Source organism: Poecilia reticulata, linkage group LG13 (assembly GCF_000633615.1).
Source record: "Poecilia reticulata strain Guanapo linkage group LG13, Guppy_female_1.0+MT, whole genome shotgun sequence".
NCBI lineage: Eukaryota > Metazoa > Chordata > Actinopteri > Cyprinodontiformes > Poeciliidae > Poecilia > Poecilia reticulata.
The window spans coordinates 6,551,194-6,570,304 of record NC_024343.1 but is presented as its reverse complement, the minus strand read 5'-3'; the positions used below and the strand labels follow the sequence as shown (position 1 = coordinate 6,570,304).

The window sequence follows — 19,111 nt, the reverse complement described above, 5'->3', positions numbered from 1 at the left end:
TATATATATAGCTTGTGTGCTGCTTTTATGGCTCATCTTCATTAAATGTGATTTGCTTTCAGTATTCCTTTTGGAGATACATTAGAATTGCTCAAACTTATTCTTTTAAAATCGTGTCCTGTAGAAGTTAACAACTCACTAAAATTCTGTCTGAGTTTAGACAGGATTTTAGTGTCCAAACTCAGACAGGAAGTCATGTCTTTGACTTCTCAGTAAACAGTAGAAGCTGGAAGCTAACCTCAATGAAAGCTGATGCAAACGTTGACTCTGATGTGGGAAATTCTCAAATATAGGGTTGAGTTGCTTTAGCCAAATAAAGAACAAGCAAATGAAGTTTTGAAAACAAAAAAAAAAACAAGCCACACATGACTGTTATGAAAAACACAAGTTTGTGGAAGTGCAGGATGAGTCTTACCGTTATCCTCACAGGAGTCAGACTGGAATGAGCTCAGGGACTGGGCCTCTGAGTTGCTGCCTGAGAAACACGTCTCGCCCTCTGCTATGTTGACCACTTTAACTGCAGGAATAGATCAAATATAAATTCCATTAACCTTAAAATTCCAATAAAGAAATTGCATGTTGTGTTGGTGGTAATAACAAATATAAGGTGTCAGCCTTCTATGAAAACTGAATAAGAAAAGTTCAAATCTAGTTAGGTAAAATATAAAACATTCAGCACTTTATAAAGTTCTTGCAGGAGAAATGATATTTTTTCCAGTATAAATGCTTAAGATGCTACTTCCCCAGTGCTACAGTTACATCGTACCAAATTGTTGTGTCAAGGAAGAAGTCTAAAACTTTTTGACGTCAGAAAAACTCTCAGCCTGAGACTGAACTTAGTAATACATCACTATATCTGAGGACGTGGTGATGACCTGACACACAGTGATGTATGGAAATCCTCCCCGTTTTGCCTAAAACATCTTTTGGAAAGACAGGGGGGGGGGGGGGCAAAAAATGACTTTAGCTATTATTTTAGGAATTATTTTCACTCAGCTGCACACAGTACTTTACTTCCTAAGCTCCACTGTAATCTAAACTCACCATCATCGCTGGCCAGTGGGCTTTTGCGTATGGAGTCACATTCCGAGCGGCAAGGTGAGATGGGGGGCAGGTTGGGGGCCACGCTGCACACCACCACCCCTCTCCTTATGGTTCCAGGGAGGATTCTGGGTGATTCTGGGTGAAAGGTGCTCATCTCTGTGTGATCCAGGGTGTGTTTCTCTGACAGCTTCTCTAGCTTCGAGAGTGGGTCTCCTTGGAAACAAGGTGTGTATGCCATGGGTCTCACCGGCACCTGTGGCGGTCCAATTATGCCAACCCCTCCCATCAAGGTGGGTTGTATTCCTGACTCTGAATACAGGTTCTGGTGGTCTCCGGGACCGCAGTGTAAAGTCTTTAATGGAACACAGTTGGCCTTGTTGAGAAGTGCTGCAGTGGCTGGGTCCTGGACCAGAGACAGATTGTTCCTTGAGTAGTTCTTATTAAAAACCTTTTTGCGGAAAGCAATAAAGAGGACGATGAGGACAATAATGACGAAAAGCACTCCGGTAATGCCGATCAGCTCCTCCTTGCCAACCACAGCATGACCGGCCTGCATGTCTGGGACAACAACGGGTCGCAGAGTGCAGCGCTGGCCCACAAAGCCAGGCGTGCAGTTACAGTAGAAAGAGCCGGGAGTGTTGATGCAGGTGCCTCCGTTCTCACATTCACCCTCAGGGTTGTTTCGGTCACATTCATTCACGTCTTCCTCACACCTACAAGATGAGTGAAATAAACATCACTTTACTAATTAGAGCAAAGTGAATGAACATTAAAGATCGATCGATCGATTGATACAAAAAGTAGTTTTGATGTGTTGATTTTGTGTGAAAGAAGATATCCAAGTCATCCTGCTCCAATGTGAAAAAGTAATAAATCAGGAATTAGCTGATATTTGATAACTATTTGATCATTTTCAGAATCAGGAAATCAATTAAACAGAACTTTTCTGACTGCATGAAGCAAAACTTCCTGATCTGAAGAAAAACTAAGGATTACAAAGTGTTTGTTGTGATGATTCATAGAGCAGTGCAGTATAAATGCTCTTCATGTCATAATTTGGGTGTTTGAGTTGGAACTCACATGAGGCCCCTGAAGCCTCTCCTGCAGCTGCAGAGGAACGCGTTACCGATGGGTTTACACACACCGCTGTTCTGACAGGGGTTGGGGACACACACCGTTATCTCCATCTCACAGTTACCTCCAGTGTACTGGGGATTACAACTACATGTAAACCCTGGACGACACAATGGGGAGAAGAATAAAGAGTGATGATGCATTATATTAAGTACACCAGATGTGTGTGTGCTGTCACTCACTTAGATTCATGCAATAACTCAGATTACACAGACATTCACAAAAGAAGAAAAATCCAGAAAAAATGCCTGGATCAAAAATTGTAAAAACATATAAACCACCAAAAACTGCAATTTAACATAGAGTAGATAATACTAACATTAAAAATGAATGCAGAATAAATTATCACATCACCATAGAATGCCATTAAAATAATTTCTGAGTACAAATTCTATAAGTAAACATCCATATGTATTTAGATTATGTATTATGTATTATATATTCATCAGCCACAAGGAGAGGACGTCAGCGTAATAACTGAGTGTGTAACTGACTACATAACCGTCTGTGTGGACAACACCAACCGGACAGTGACATACTGCCCTGGATCACCAGTGAGCTAAAGGAATGGCTAAACAAGAAAAAAAAATATTTAGGGAGCAAGACAAGGAGTTATTAAGGAGAATACAGAAGCAGCTCAAAGTCAAAATTAGTGACAGCAAGGAGGTGTAGGAAGAAGCTGGAGAGTAAACTACAAGGAGTAGTAACTCCTTGAGCTGTGTGGTCAAGGATGAAGAAGACCACAGGCTTCAAGCGTAGGGAGGGTCAGATAGATGGAAGTCTGGACAGAGCAAAGGAGCTGAACACAGCTCAGCTAAATTAACAGATCACACTCATGAAACAGAAGCTACCACATCCAGCTCTTTATTATTTTCCACACAAACTGAAATGTATGAAGGAAGCAGCACAGTCACATGTGTGCGCACAGTTTTACACATCTAAATGTTTTTGAGCGCCACAATGTTCAAAATTTGTCCTCCCGCTAACTTTCAGTGTGAAAGCTGCACACTGGATTGTAAATGATGCCTGGTATCCAGGATTTGGAAATCAGTGATCAATTCAGGATGAGTCACCCAGCTGGTCGATCCTCGTTCATCAGGAGAAGTTGACAGAGGAGTAGATGGACTAGTGGGTAACTGCAGATGCGTGATAGAATCTTCCATGAGGACAATGCTTGGACTATGTGACATTGTTTTGATAAGACACAGCATATTCTGTCTTGCAACAACGTCCAGTGTCCTGTATAACATTTTCCTTGTCTGTCCCTCCATCTCACATTAGAAGATTACTATTATTGTAGGTCCTAAAAATGACTGATCTCAATAATCAGAATACATTATCGTCTCATCAAGAAACAGTTCAAGCATCCTTTTTCATAAATGTACATGCATCTTCATGACGGGACTACTCTACTTCCTTCGATAGAACATCAATTTACATGATTAAAAAGATTTTAAAAAATGTATAAGGGATTGCTGAATACAAGCAACCATTGACTGTTGCTACTTGCTGGTCCAGGAAGAGTGAATGCTGCCAGTCAGTGACTTAGTTCTATCTGCTGGATGGAAAATGTTTTAAAATAATTAGAATAATTATATAAACTTAATGCACTGTTTGATAACTAGGATCAACTCGAATGCATGTGACTGAATAGCATTATTTTTGGTAAAGTGCCTTGAGTCGATATTTGTTATTATTTCAATTTAAAAACCCACAATAACTTCTCTTTACTGTTACTCTGTAAAAATGGAAACACTGAAGCAGGTCTCATCCTGACTCATTCCTGGTTATTAAAGTGCTTCCATGCATAGATAGCTCAGACATAAGCTCCTCTTCAGATCTTGACTGGCTTTTGTTAAGCTCAGTGATAAAAGGAGGCCTAATAACCCATTAATGTTGAACCCTGGGAGGAATCATCTTTTTAACAGGGTCTTTTTACATGAGTTCTGAGAGTTAAGAAGGTTAATATATTAGTCATCTGACAAAAATAAGGAAGCACTTATTCATATAGTACATGTCATAGTGCAGCTCAAATAAACTCAAACATATTATTTATGTCTTTTTTTCCCACAATAAAGCTGAAGGTCATCTGTTGCAGAGTTCAAATGTAATTTACTATAACGTTTGACCTGATCTTGTGAATTTATTCTTATGCTGTACCATATACAGTATTTCTAAAGCAAAGGGTAGGTAAGTATGAAACAGTGATAAAGACCAACAAGCTAAATAGTCTATTATGATCACAGACTTCACTCTGCCTTTTGTCAAAGAGTATGCAAAATACTCTAAAATATAAAGTATACGTTTCTTTTTAGGTAGGAAGTTGATCATTTTAAGTCACCATATTCAGCGACTCCTTTTTTTTAATCAGAGTTGGGTAGTAAACTTGTTACATTTACTCAATTACATTCACTTGAGTAACTGAGGTGTATTTTTACGACGCTGTATTTTTTACTTTTACTTGAGTAACTTTATTATGAAGTATCTCTACTCTTACTTATATAAAATGTCTGGATTCTCTACCCACTTAATAAAAAACAAACATGTTTTAAATAAAAATTTACCAGACACAAACCTTACAATTTTATGAGATTTTTATTGAAAGAAACTGATTTGGAAAAATCTTCTTTTCCCAGATTTTTTTTCCGTCCTTAAAATACCAAAAATTCCACTAAACTTTATATTTCGGTCCTTCTGATGACGTAGTTTTTAAATATTAAATTATTGATATTTTGATCAGTTACTCAATACTTGAGTAGACTTTTTACCAAATACTCATTTACCTTTACTTGAGTAAAAATATGTTGAAGTCATGCTATTTTTACTTGAGTATTATTTTTGGTTACTCTACCCGCCTCTGGATTTTATTGTGCTTCTGATTTGATTAGTTGAGAAATCACTGCACACGGCGCTGCGTTAGCGCTGCTGTTTCTTGTATTTACTGTTACTCACCACCAGAGGGCAGACTGGTGCAGGTAGCGCCATTGCGACAGGGTTGATGATGGCAGGCATCAGGGTAGAGAATGCAGCCAAGCTTCAGCTCCGTTAGTTCCACTACCTCTGCATACTGCGAGCGTTTGTTCTGCAGAGGCAGCTCTTTATTATTCAGCATGACCGAGTCAAGACATCCTTGGAATCCCTCGAACACTCTGGGGTCTTTTTGGGAGACCACAAGGTTACGCGAGTTTGGGGGCTGCACCTGGAAATTAGAAGGTTAGAATTTAAAATGTAAACTGAAAGAAACGGAAATCTGCATTTATGATACAAATTTCTATCTACATTGAAAAAAGAAGAAACATGGTGCAATTTGTTAACATAAACACAACTTCTGTAGAATGACATTATACTAATCTACTGAGACAGTAACTTTCTTTACTCCATTAAAGTGATCAAATAGTAGATTCCCCCCGTTACTGGCTGTGCTTTCATTAGGAAGCAAGACTTAGTACCTTGTACTCTATTCATCTATTACAATACTGTTAGTATTGAATAATGTTGCATTAATTAATGCAGCCATCGGGATCTGTTTAACGTGACTGTCAGACAGACTAAGACCTTACTTTATTCAGTCTACAAGTAACTTAGACAGTTCCACAAATACTGTTAAATATGTTAAAGTAGTAATATATAATTTTCATGCTATTTACAAAAGAACATGAAAACCATATTTTCATGCTATTTTTATAATAATGATGCTCCAATATTAACTCATATTCTGAGCGCTGTAGTGTTGCTGAACTCTGACCCTAAGGGACTGCAGTTTTAGACCACTGACTGAGCTATGCAGCTGTGAAGAATACTAAATCAAATGACATAATTTTTTTGTATCTATCTGAGCTCGGTCTACGGTTCTTGTAAGTGTTTTAAATCCTATGAACACATACATGAAATATCTAACATAGGACCATCTGTACACATGTAGGTGTTACAGGACCATCCTCAGTGAAAGGCAGGATATTTGAAGAGGTATGCATAAGACTGATGTGACAGTGTCTTAAATATGATATAACACATGAAAGGAATATGGAAGAGTCTTTGAGAATGTTTGTGACTGTTGTCATGAATTGTCATTCGGTAAATAATTACACTTTTAATGAAAAGTTGGTTTGAAAGTTACATTAAAAGTCAATTAAAAGTTCCATCTTTGCATTAAAGTGTCATTATTTACCAAATAATGCAAAGTTGACAATCTTAATAGACTTTTAATGCAACTTTTAAAACAACTTTACATTAAAAGAGTCATTATTTACCGAATGACAAAGTGTTACCAGATATTTCCCTTCTTTTATGAAGACATTCCACCTCTCTCTCAACCAAAAGTTTTCTTTCAAATTGGAGGCCCCAAAAGCAAGTCGTTGTAGTGTAATGGTGTGTTTGAGGTCACATGTATCGCTGCCTCCACCATCAGGTGACCAATGTGTGAACTGTCACTTCTTTAAAGGTTAAATGGTGTTGGAAGCACCCTAATAGAAAAACAAGGCTGCTTGTGGTGTAGCAGAGGGAGCTCTCAAGGAAGCATCTTGAAGGTAGGATGTTAACCCTTCATTCTCAACAATGGTCACTGATCCTTCCATTTAAAATTTACTGTCCTGAGTTACAAGAAATCTTTAGTATTCCCAGCTTGATAGCATACTGAGGTGTTTTGGTTCCACCTCCAGCTTAAGACGTCATTATAATCCCTCTTTTCTCATATTTCAAAAGACGCTCTTTCAATTTCTTGGATTTTGTCCAAGTGATTTTCTCTTCGCACATTAAAATTAGGTCATAAATGAACATCAAAACAATCCAAATTAAACATATGTTATGGAGACAAATTTCTTTGTCTAGATTCAAAAATATGAAATTTTTCTCCCAACTGTATCACATGCCATTTTTAGTGAATAACAAGTGATGAATAATAGTAACAGAATGTACCAAAAATAAGTATAAAACAAGGAAGGGAGCCTGGAACATTCCATTGTAAAACTCTAACAGAGGTACTGACCAGAGCTCCAAAGTAGAACGTCCGATCTGGAGGTAATGTTTGTATTAATGAAGGGGGATACCGCTGCTCAATGTAGCTGTCGTCTAGTGCCAGGCTACTGAAATTGCGATTCAGTTCCAGTGCCACAGTGTGCCAGTTGCCGTCATTGATGCGACGTCCAGCAGGTCCTAACATGTCAGGACCCTCAGCGCCTCGGCTTGGGAGAGGCTCACAGGACAACTGGAACCACAGCTTCCCTTCCTCTAACTGTGACAACACACACACGCATACACACATAGTCAATCACAACTAAATACTGCACAGTGCAGTCAGTAAATGTATATGTCCATCCTTCTTTCTGGCTGTCTGTTCGTCTCTTAGTCCCTCCTCTCCCTGCAGAGGATCATTTGAATGTTGACGGCTGCTGCTGCTGGAAGTTTCAACTCCACTGTCAAGAGAAGGGTCTTTGCACTCCTCTTACAGCAGCTACCTATTGAAGCACACTGGCAAATTTGTTTTTCCATGACAGTTATTGCCAACATCATGTTTGACTGTAGCCATGATGCTGTATTTCTGTTTCTATCACCTTCTAAACAGATCTTTTTCTTGTCCATTGAATATTTTTTCTGAAGTCTACAATGTTTTTGGCAAAATGGGAGATGGGACTTTGTGTTCGTTTAAATCAAAATTAGTTTCATTAACTTCAGTGAGTGTGCGTGTGCATGTATGGATACCTTGAGAATAATGCACCGCTCATTGTGCATATACATGATGATTCCTCGGCTCTGCAGCGTCCTGATCCTCAGGGTGAGCTTCAGCTCCGTCTGCAGCTGGTTGGACAGTCTGTATTTGATGTAGCTGTTGCCTGAGAAGCTCAGAGATGAATGACCTGCAAGCAACACAATGCTGACCGTCATTCTGTGGATTCAAATGAGTTTATTTTGTTTAAATGTAATCCCCTGACATCATAACATCATACCTGCACACTCTCCCAGTTTGCCTCGTGGACACTGACATGCATAGCGCCCTCTGGTGGCCTCCACTGAAACACACTGCATGTCTGGAGGACACAGCTGTTCCTCACACTGCTCTAACAGAACGGCACAACTGGCATCTGCACACAACAGAGAAAGATGACTTTTACATCTCTAGACTGACAGCAAGAGGTAACTCATACAAGCATTAAAAAGAGTAACGCATATCAACTAAAAGGTTTTGAAAATATTTCAGTTATTGCTAATTATTTCTTCAGAATATTTCTATTTCAGAATATTTCAGAATACTTCAGGACAAAACTGAGTGAAATTTCATTAATAAAGTGGGTAATGGCTTAAAAATTTCACCTGATGCACAAAAAAACACTTGCTAACACATGAGGAAGTCTGATGTCTCACCATGGCATGTACAGCGTGAGGTCCGGTGGAAGCGAGGTGAAACGAAGCTGACTCGAGGTGTGCTGTACGTAGCCAAGTTGTGTGAATCCAGAGTGATGCTCTGTTCACACTGCGCTCCGCGACACTCCAACCCAGAGCAGTTCTTATCCAGGATGGCTGACACTCTGAGCACGTCCTCCAGTTTTCGGCGAGACGTGCTGAGTTTCTGGGTGAGGTAGGCTGCCTTGTAGTAGCCCCCTCCTGCTGTTGCCACGGACACGAGCAGGTCTAGCTGCTGTGTGCCTCCAACGGGCTGCAGGCTGAGCAGGTGCAGTGTGTCGTGCTGTTGGGACGTGGCCGCCTGCTGCATCACCTTCAACACGCTCTTCAGGTACGACGACACAAAATCTTGTGGCGCTACGCTTTCGAAGCGCACAGTCACGGCGTCGCGCAGCATCTCCAGTGTTGCTTGCTCCACGTAGACATGCACAGGAACTGGCACGTTAAAGCGGCCATCGCTAACACTGGCATTGAGAAAGTATTCGCCAGCATCCAACCCACTGAGGGCAATGATCTTCCCATCATGGGGGCTGATCTTGAATAGGCTGCGCTGGGAGGGGGCGGCATGTCCGAAGGTCAGCGCATCATAAGGGTCGGCATCGGTGGCATGGAGCTGCCCAATTACACCACCGGGAAACTCGTCCTCCATAGTGATGATATGAATCTCCAGTGGGAAGGCCACCGGCCGATGAAGGCTCTCTTCAATCACTCGAACAGTGAGATTGGAGAAGGAGGACAAAGTCGGCTTCCCAGAGTCTGACACCTGGAGGAGAGGGAGGAATGGCAAAAAAGAATGAATTCTAGATAGATAGATCGTGACAATAAAGGAGTCTTTATAGATAGAGAATGTTTTAAATATTGCTAGAGTTGATTTTTAGAAGAAAAACAACATTTGTCTCTCCTTTGTTATACAGTACCAGGTGATAATAAGTGACAAAATAAAACGCTTCCTTCTTTCAGGATGACATGCTTGGGTCTGGTGGCCTACCCACATTACAAAATGATGACTGCTGATGTTCTGACATCATATATTTTATTACATGAACCAAGATTTAATTGTTAAATTTGACTTTTGACCTAAAGTCATACTTTTGGAGCAGGGTGAACACTCTATTTCATTATTCTGCCCTTCACATTGCATCTCCATCACAGTTCTTATAATCAGTAAATCTATAAACCTTTACTGTCCTGCCGCAAAAATAGTCTTGGTATCTTCTTAATGTTTTCCTTCCACTGAAAATATTATTGTAATTTGGCCTTTTTTGTTGCTCTCTTTGATAACATTAACCTTTGTTCCCTTCCTGATGTGACCCAGAAACAGTACTGCACCTCTACCTGGATCTGAAGAACATAATCCTTGGCGATGTCCCTTCTGAGGACTTGATTTGCCACCAGTGTGCCACCTGTCTCCAGCTCAAACTCCCTGCCATTGTTTCCAGACAGGATGCTGAAGGAAAACGGCGGGCCGTTATGAGGGGCGTCCTGATCGATGACGGACAGCTGCAGGATTCTGGTGCCAATGGGCTTGTTTTCCTGGAGCAGAGGTTAGAAAGATTGGAAATGTGGTCACAGGAGAGAGAAAAAAAGACATTTAAAACTCATTTAGCTAAGGCAATATTGAATAAAGCTAACACACATACAGAAGTTCATATCTTTACCCACGTTAAGACTTTGTATTGACTTCTATTCATTAATGCCTAACCCAAACATTTGAACCCTAACCATCACCAGTATACGTCGAACCCTAAAACTTAGTTCACACCTCTAACCCTAAAAACGGGGCCACTGCATTTTGACCAGGTTTGGGTCCCCATAACGTGCCTTGGTCTCCAGAAAGTACGTAAATTTTCACACAAACACACACACACAGAGAAGGAATAATGAAGGATATGTTAACATTTCAAGCAATTTTCTGCAGTCTTTCTAATTGGTCTGTTGGTCCTCTGTGACTGTAGTTGTGTGGTTGGTAGCTGCAACCACAGCTACCAACCACACAGTTCTAAGCACAACTCCAACATGAATATGTTTCACTTCTTTTCTTTCTACATGTATATCACACTCACTGCAGAAGATGGAGCGTGTTGTGAGCATCTCTGTCCCATGATGGAGGTTAAACTGCTGCCACAAGATGGCGCTGCTGACAGCGTTAGTTTTCCAGAAAAAGAAGAACCTTCCTTTTTCCATTAGTGTATTTCAGCAGTATGTAAGGTTCATATTTTTAGAATCCAGTAACTTTAGTGTTTAATGCATATCTTTAATATAGTGGCTTAGGGCTACTGAGCCAACTCAAAAATTCTGTATTTCCAATAAAGTTGGTAATACTCTTTTATCCCAGCTGTTCATCAGCCTTGAAGAAATCATCTCATTTGTGAATCCAATGTGATAAGAAAGTCTCAAAGTTGACCAATCCGTTCGTCTATTTGTTTGCATAATGTATTACTTGGGCAGTTTGAAATGTGTACATTTGAGAAACTGCTTACACATGTCGTCACCTTCCAAAAAATGATTTATGGCCTAAGTCATTTTTTCACAAAAGTGATTTTGACAAAAAAAAAGACCACCTACTATTTTTTGCCAAAATATGATTTAGGTAAAAAAAAAAAAAAAAAACTTTTGGCAAAAAATTACTTTGCCCATTATTTTAGGAAGGTGATATGTGAATGTTGAAGTACGCATTTGTTATAAACATTTGTGTTATAAACATTTGTGCATATTGTACACTTACAAATCTTGTGGCTTACTAGTGGATCTTATTGTAGGCTCTTTGAGACTAATTTAGCTCCATATATTTTCTGCATTGTGGTTTTACATTCACACCATTACATAAGTGTAGATGTATCAATAATTTATTATGTATGTACAAGAACTGTTTTTAGCAGTGTAACAGTCTGCCATCACGTCTACCTGTATGACAGCAGTAAGGTTTGCTGGGAAGAAGCTGGGTGGGTTGTCGTTGATGTCAGAGATCTCTATGCTGACCACGGCGGTGGATGACATCGGTGGGGTTCCAGTATCAAGCGCTCTGACAGCCAATGAGTAGCTGGGGACCTAAAAGAACAGAGAGCGTGAAAGACTTTCACTACAGCGATAGAGATGCAATGTAGAATGAAGACGATAAACGATATTTTACACAAAACTATTTAACGCCCCCATTATAAAACTATACGTACGCACAAAAGGCAAAAATGGTATATGACAAAACATGTCATATTTATAAAATCATGATCATGTAATCATGCAGTTTTCCCTTATACATCACAGTTGAACCTCACAGTTTGCGCACAAGGTCCCGCTTCAGGTCCTGCCATAAATTTCAACCATAAATGGTCGATGCAAAGCACTTCATGAATGTCAGTGTTTGTTTAAATGAGCCAGAAAGTCAGTTTTATTTCATGATTAACGAAGGAAAAAAGGGTTTGGGGGGGAGCCTCAATTTCACTAAGGCAGAAAGCGATATGATGGAGAGCTGAAAGCATCATTTTTTGTTGCCACAGTGACATGAAATAAAGTTTATAAATCACCACCTGCATTTTAGGAGCCAAGATCCACATTTGAGCATTCACGTGTTTTGTAGCGCAGCTGCAGTTGGGGATTACTGGGAACAAATTCAGGAAGTAATGAGAAAGAAGCTAAAGCCATTTCTAAAGTAGTGGAACTCCAGTGACCGACAGTAAAAACATGGAACACTGGTGAACTTTCCAGGGAGTGGCCAGTCGACCAAAATTACTCCAAAGGTCCAACAAAAACTCATCCAAGAGGTCACAGAAGACCCCACAACCAAACTCAATGAGTCGCAGGCCTCACTCGCCTCAGGTCAGAGGTCATGCCTCTGCATGGCAGAATTCTAAGACAAAAACCACAGCTGAGCAAACGCCTGCGTAAACCTCTAACAGCTCTCCTTCTGCACTTCAGCAACTGTTAAAAGATGCAAATGCTGCTAATTTGTAAGAAGAGACCAATCTAAATTATTTTATCTTATTGCTGTACTTTACATATATTTGAATGAAGAAGTGAAAATGTGAAAACTATTGTATTTTATGTAGTGAAATAAGAAGAAACGCAGTTTAACTGAAAAGAAACTTGATTTTCTTGAACATTTAGTGGAATGTGCAGAGAATAGGTTTAAATATTCAACAAAATTCTCCAGATTACAGATTGTTGCATTCATAACATTTTTTGATGATGTGATGTACATGAATGTAAAAGAGTGAAGCAGAAGTTTTAAAAAGAGACAATTTGATTAAGATGTTTAGTGGAATATGCAGGAAATATAGAATTAGGCAGACAGGTACATTGCTTTATAGTGGATTGAGGTTGTGCATTGTTTTTAGAAAAGTAACTAAGTAATTATTGAACTAATTAGTTTTGAAAATAAAAAAAGTATATGTATTACCTTTTTGAGGAAGTAATTACTATTTCCAAGTATCTTGACCAACACTTTCAGAAACTATTACAAAATTCATTCAATGATTTTATTACATTTTGTGTCTATTGTTACATAATGCGCTGTAACAGGCTGACGTGTGTCACACTGACAAGGGCCAAAGTAAATTAAAATGAGGATATCTCTCCTGGACTGATCTGTGTCCTTACTGTCTCACGGTCCAGCGGCTTGTTGACCTTTATGACCCCATTTGTCGGATCAATGAAGAACTCGTTGTCCTGGTCTCCACTGAAGATAGAGTAGAGGACGGCTCCATTCAGACCGCTGTCAGCATCTTCTGCTACCAGCTGCCAGCAAAAAGTATACAAACACATCACAACTAAATAATACAGTGTGTCTCAGATTGTAAGGTTGTCCTTCTGCCACTAATGTAAATAAGAAAAATAATAAAATAGCCTATTGCTAATATATTTTTAATTAAATATAATGAAATAAAAAGTTGGATCTGGGTAGTAGAAAAAATAAAAATCCTAAACAGAAAAATGTGTGAAAGTGTGAGAACTCTGCGTCCGTCAACTTCATGACTAATTGACTCTTTGCAATAATATTTGCACATCACTTACGCGATTGATCATGTGTCATCCAGGACATGTTACTGAACAATATCTGAAGCCCAAACAGTAACTTTCCATCCTTTATATTTGCCAAAAGAGTTCATCACTGTTACTTTGTCAACCATTTACATCACACCCTCTGTTCTACTTTTCAATCAGTGTTAAAAGAATAAAGACATTTTTTAATTTGTTCTCTAATTGTTTTCATGAGGTTTAGGCAAGAAATTTTCATTTGATCTTAAGACAACAATAAAAAAAAATTGAGACTGATGACATAATATACTTTCATTTGAAGCTACATCAGGGTAACCATTTAGAACCACCTACTGGACCTGCAAAGTTTCTGTTTCCAGAACCCTGGAAACATGAGACTCGTAGCAGGAACTACCTAACATAACCATAAACGTACCTGCACTACAAAATGTCCAATTGTGGAATCTTCTGGCACCACAGCAGTGTAAAGGGCCTGGCTGAACACTGGAGCATTGTCGTTTACATCTGTTAGGTTGATGTTCAATGTAGTAATGGCACTCAAAGGAGGAGTGCCACCATCACGAGCCTCCACGGTTAGAAAGTAGTCCTTGCAGGTATCATAGTCCAAAGGGAGGGCCACTAAAATGGCGCCTGTGGAACAATAAGAGAGGACACATACATTCAGAGCAGAGGCTGAGTACTGGGAGATGACATCACCTGCTTTCTTCTACAAATCAGATAACTGTTTGCATCTGAACAGCATAAGGAGGGACTTTCTCAGGGCCACAACTACGACCACAACTGCCTGCATATTTATATTTCAAGCTTAAAAAGTTAGGCCTAGTGATTAATCATAATTAATCAAGCATTCATGTGAGTGTTTCAATCACAGCACCTCTTAAAAGGTCACTTGGTTTGATATCACATATTAAAGAAGAGCCCTTCTTAGATATTTTAATACTTGATTGTTAAAATATTATACAAATTTGATTGCAGATATAAAATGTTCTAAATTTGCAATTTCAACTTTCCTTCAACCACTTTACTGGATAGTTTCTAGTAGGTATGATTGAAATTTTTTTTAGGACTTTTAATTTATTTTACATTATAGGAACCAGATTGAATTTGAGAGAAGTTGTTACTTTGGCTTTTGTATTTATTTTCAAAAACAAAACATTTCCAAACTTGTGTAAATGTATGCAATAAATGTTGCATGAAAACCAAATTTCAACTGAATATTTCCAAATGAGGCTGCACGGTGGTGGAGTTGGTAGCACTGTTGCTTAGTAGCAAGAAGGTCCAGGGTTCGATTCCCAGCCTGGGGTCTTTCTGCATGAAGTTTTTCATGTTGTCCCTGTGCATGGTGGGTTCTCTCCGGTTTCCTCTCACAGCGTAAAAACACGACTGTCAGGTTAATTGGTCTCTCTAAATTCTCCTTAGGTGTGTGTGACTGTTTGCCCTATTTGTCTCTGTGTTGCCCTGTGATGGACTGGTGACCTGTCCAGAGTGGACGTAGGCACCAGCACCCTTTGCATTGTGTATGATAATGAATGGATATTTCCACCTGCCTAAAACTTTGAATCACAGCAAACAATGTAATGGCTATATCTCCTCTGTGCATTGATTGTCATGTTACAATTTTTTTATGTTGAGTTCAACTTCTCCCCTTCTCTCTCTGCCTCTTTCCTGTCTGATTACTGTTAAATAAAGGCCACTAATGCTGAAAAAAATCTTTAAAAAAAAATAAATATATATATATATACCTATATTTTTAAAAGTCATTGGTTACATAATTCAAACAAACAACTCCCTCACTTACCGGTCAGGGGATGAATGTAGAACCTCCTGTGTTCGTTGCCTGATCTGATGCTATAGGAGATCTCAGCGTTTGTCCCAATGTCTTTGCTAGTGGCATGCACTCTCAGAACCTCAGTACCGACTCCCACATCCTCTGGAATGGTTGCCAGCAGATCGCGGCACTCAAAAACAGGCGGGTTGTCATTGATGTCCAGAACAGTAATTGTGATGTTGACCAGCGAGAAGAGCGTCCGCGGCGAACCCTGATCAGAAGCACGCACGGCTATCTGATGAGTCGGCTGGACTTCCCGGTCAAGAATGTGCTCCAGGACTACTATGCCAGTGGACTCATTGATGGAGAAAAAACCTCCAGCAGAGTCAGCCAAGGAGTAGACCACCATGCGACCCGGACCTGCTTTTTAGAAACAAACAACCATCAGCTATGTACTTGAAGTTTATGAACCTTCTTGTTATGAAGCAAAATATTTATGTAGTGAGTATTTGGACATTTTTAGCTTCTTCATTTATCACATAAAAACTTTGTGTCATTTCTTCATAGTAGCGATCAAACATGGCTGCCTCAGAGGAGGGATCTGCTACTTTTCCCTCATAACTGATAAATGACATTTTATTTTAAAACAACATGCAAAAGAAATGTAAAAAGCATAAGTAGTACATAACACCATATGGGATTAAAATCTTAGCCTGAAAAATAAGTTCTAAGCTCTTGAAATGACTAGCTGTCTTCTTCAGGGTGTTCATAGTTTCTGTGATGCTGCTCCATTCAGTTACACACTGAGCACAACAAGCTGAAGAGTGTGTGTAAATCTGCCAGAGCTGAACCATTGAATTTTCTATTTTTGTATTATCATGTAAAATGTTGTGTCCACTGTTTAGTATCTCTTTGACTTCTCTGGTTATGTATGCTACAGAATCAGATCCACCAAACTGCTGGGCATGCAGTACTATCGTAACAAATAACAATATTACCCAATGTGTCATGAGGCAAAGCAGTAACATGGGGCAAGCCTATCAATTTTAGCTGTCTGTAGTGAAGTTAACCATCAATGTTCACATTAGAAAACTTGTCACTTGCACTAGCATGTCTGTGGCAGCTAGATAGTGTTAAGAGGGGAGGGTCTTCCTTGGCTCCAGCAGCCACAAAAGGTGATGAAAACTTATATTTTCCTCTATAGCAATGGGTTGGTCTGAAGAGCAATAAATACTACCACTCATTCCATAAACATTGTTGCCTTATCACTGGGAATCTTCTCTTCTCTCTTTAGTGCGATGCTTCATCCCAACTCCAAGTAAACTAGCTTAACCAGTGAACTCATTGACCATTAGACATTTTTAGCTTCTTCATTTATCACATAAAAACTGTGATACAGTTGTCTGCTGTAATCAGACAACTGTAAAGTATGATGGTATGATGCATTGTCTGCTGTTATTTCAAATTTTTACTTTATGTTTATGAATATGCTTTGATCTAAACCACTTCATTATTGCTCTGTCTTTAAAGTTGTTTGTTGAAAGGTGACCTTAGAGGCTTATTTTTAATATATAATTATGCATCTAATCACTTTGTAAAATAATGTAAAACTAATATTAACCTTTACAACAAAAAGCTGAACCTGCATCATTAGTACAACAGTAAGTATGTCCTTGTAAATATTTGGCCATGCTGTAAGATTAGTAACAACGACATCATCAGCAATAACTGCTAACTGAGCAGTAGCAGTCGGTCTGTCATCACCTTCATCTGGGTCTACGGCGTGGATGCGAGTGAGCAGAGCCTTTACTGGAGTGTCTTCATACACACTGACATAATACTGCGACTGTGTAAAAAGCGGCGGGTTGTCATTCACATCTGTCACCGCCAGCTGCACTTCGGCACGACACCACCGCCCTCCACCATCAGTCGCCCTGGCAGTTAATCTGTAGTTGGGATTGGTCTCATGGTCAAGAATCACTGATGACTTGATTTCACCTGGACAGGTGAGAAGCAAAGAAAGGCACACTTGGAGACCAGGGACCCAACAGGGACACGACAGAGTGTCAAACAAAGATACATTTCCAACAGCTTTAGTGAAAACACAAACTACAACAAAATGTCAACAATTTCAACACTGGAAGATAAAAGAGTGTTGGAGCCAAACCCCACACACAACAACTGGAGCGTGGTTTTATTTTCAGTGGGTTGGATTGTTGTAACAGTATCTTTACTGGCCAAACAGCTGCAGTTCATCCAGACTTCTGCTGCTAGATTTCTGACCAACACCATAAACACAGATGTTATATTACACACCATTGGATTCCTATTTGTAAAAAGATATAGTTTAAAACTTCACATTTTGTCTACAAAACACTAAATGTCCTTGGGCTGAAACATACAGTATTTCTGAATTGCCTCTAAAATATGAAACTGAGTTCCCACACATACCAGTGTCTGGATCCACAATGAAGTCCTGGGATCCAGGACCATGCAGGGAGTACTTGAGCCGAGCGTTGCTGCCTGCATCAGCATCTGTAGCTCCAACCCTCAGCAAAACACTGCTGAGTGGGAGGTCCTCTGGGATGCTGGCTGTATATACCACCTGCATAAAAGCACACATTTTTAAAAGAATAAAATAACCTAACAATTTTTGCGTATCAATATTTTTCCAAATCCCACCAGCATTTGAGGGCGTCTTCCTACCTGGTCACAAATGGGGTTGTTGTCATTGCTGTCCATCACTGTCACCTCCACAATTGTGTGGGAAACAAAGAGTCCATCACTAGCGGTGACATTGATGATGTAGAGGTTGCGTTCCTCTCTGTCCAGTGGTCCTTTCACATACATCTTCCATTCACCCTGAACCAGGCCGAGTGCAAATACACCTCGGTAATTCCCACCTGGGAAACACAAAGTCACACTGTTTATCAATCCCAATCAATAGTAAAAAAAAAATTTCCTCAAATAAGGGAAGCTAATTTCCAGCCTGTAAAGCATAACATCTGACTCAGCACAGCACTGATTTACAGCACTGACGTTGTGTAGGCAAAATATATCTGCATGGGACAGATTGATGCAGCCAGAAAAACACCACGACTGAACTGAAATATTGTGCCACATGACTTAAGATAAACTGAATGTTAAAAGCCACCAGAGACCAGAAAACCATCATGGAGCCAAAGGGATACTGAAGATAAAACAAATATAAATATTCTGTGCACAAGAGGTTTCCCCCTCAACCCTCCAGAGTTTTCACAAAACCACGATAATGGATTTTATATATATATATATATATACTAGAGGTGGGCCGATCGATCGGTCACCGATCATAATCGGCCGATTTTCGTGAAAAAGTGCATGATCGGTGATCGGCGATCATTGGCTCTTGTTGCCGATACCGATCACCTGCATCTCATTTCGCAGCCTGCCTGTGCAGCTGGTCTCCTCTTTCCTTCACTCTGCGCAGACACTGGTTCTGCTCTCGCTCTTGAACCGCTGCTACGTGCTACAGATGGTAATATTTCACAGACGGAGCCGCTTCTGCTCCTCCTGGTAGTGACTCTCACACCGAACCTCTGCTTAAAGCTGCAGCATCTAACCTAAAAAAAATACATTTTACATTCGCATTAAAACTTTCGCTGTCCTAACATGAGACAGATAATTTCTAAAATAATAATAAATAATCGATCTCCTCCCTGTTCTGCATAATTACTCCGCTCAGTCAGAAACAGCCACTCAGAACTAGCAGTAATGAGCTAGCCGCCATGCTATCAG

The 19,111-nt window shown here is 39.8% G+C and overlaps 1 protein-coding gene across 7 annotated transcripts in view; it reads right to left on the bottom strand.

Moving 5' to 3' along the window:
- Window positions 1-18,682, bottom strand: part of LOC103474312 (protocadherin Fat 3-like) — a 28,789-nt gene extending 10,107 nt beyond the window's left edge. For 3 of the 7 annotated variants that reach the window (XM_008425176.2, XM_008425177.2, XM_008425179.2), the window contains exons 1-16: window positions 18,041-18,680; window positions 17,786-17,939; window positions 17,099-17,332; window positions 15,365-15,757; window positions 13,982-14,196; window positions 13,168-13,305; window positions 11,479-11,622; window positions 9,910-10,107; window positions 8,536-9,337; window positions 8,121-8,255; window positions 7,876-8,030; window positions 7,163-7,408; window positions 5,131-5,377; window positions 2,125-2,278; window positions 1,045-1,757; window positions 416-517 (exon numbers count right to left, since the gene is read on the bottom strand). In XM_008425176.2, the coding sequence (XP_008423398.1) occupies window positions 416-517; window positions 1,045-1,757; window positions 2,125-2,278; window positions 5,131-5,377; window positions 7,163-7,408; window positions 7,876-8,030; window positions 8,121-8,255; window positions 8,536-9,337; window positions 9,910-10,107; window positions 11,479-11,622; window positions 13,168-13,305; window positions 13,982-14,196; window positions 15,365-15,757; window positions 17,099-17,332; window positions 17,786-17,939; window positions 18,041-18,184 (4,174 nt within the window). In that variant the 5' untranslated portion in view covers window positions 18,185-18,680. Of the gene's footprint in view, window positions 1-415; window positions 518-1,044; window positions 1,758-2,124; window positions 2,279-5,130; window positions 5,378-7,162; window positions 7,409-7,875; window positions 8,031-8,120; window positions 8,256-8,535; window positions 9,338-9,909; window positions 10,108-11,478; window positions 11,623-13,167; window positions 13,306-13,981; window positions 14,197-15,364; window positions 15,758-17,098; window positions 17,333-17,785; window positions 17,940-18,040 lie in introns of all 7 variants that reach the window. The other 4 variants (XM_017308202.1, XM_008425174.2, XM_017308204.1 and 1 more) reach the window with 3 other exon arrangements.
- Window positions 18,683-19,111: the final 429 nt, after the last annotated feature.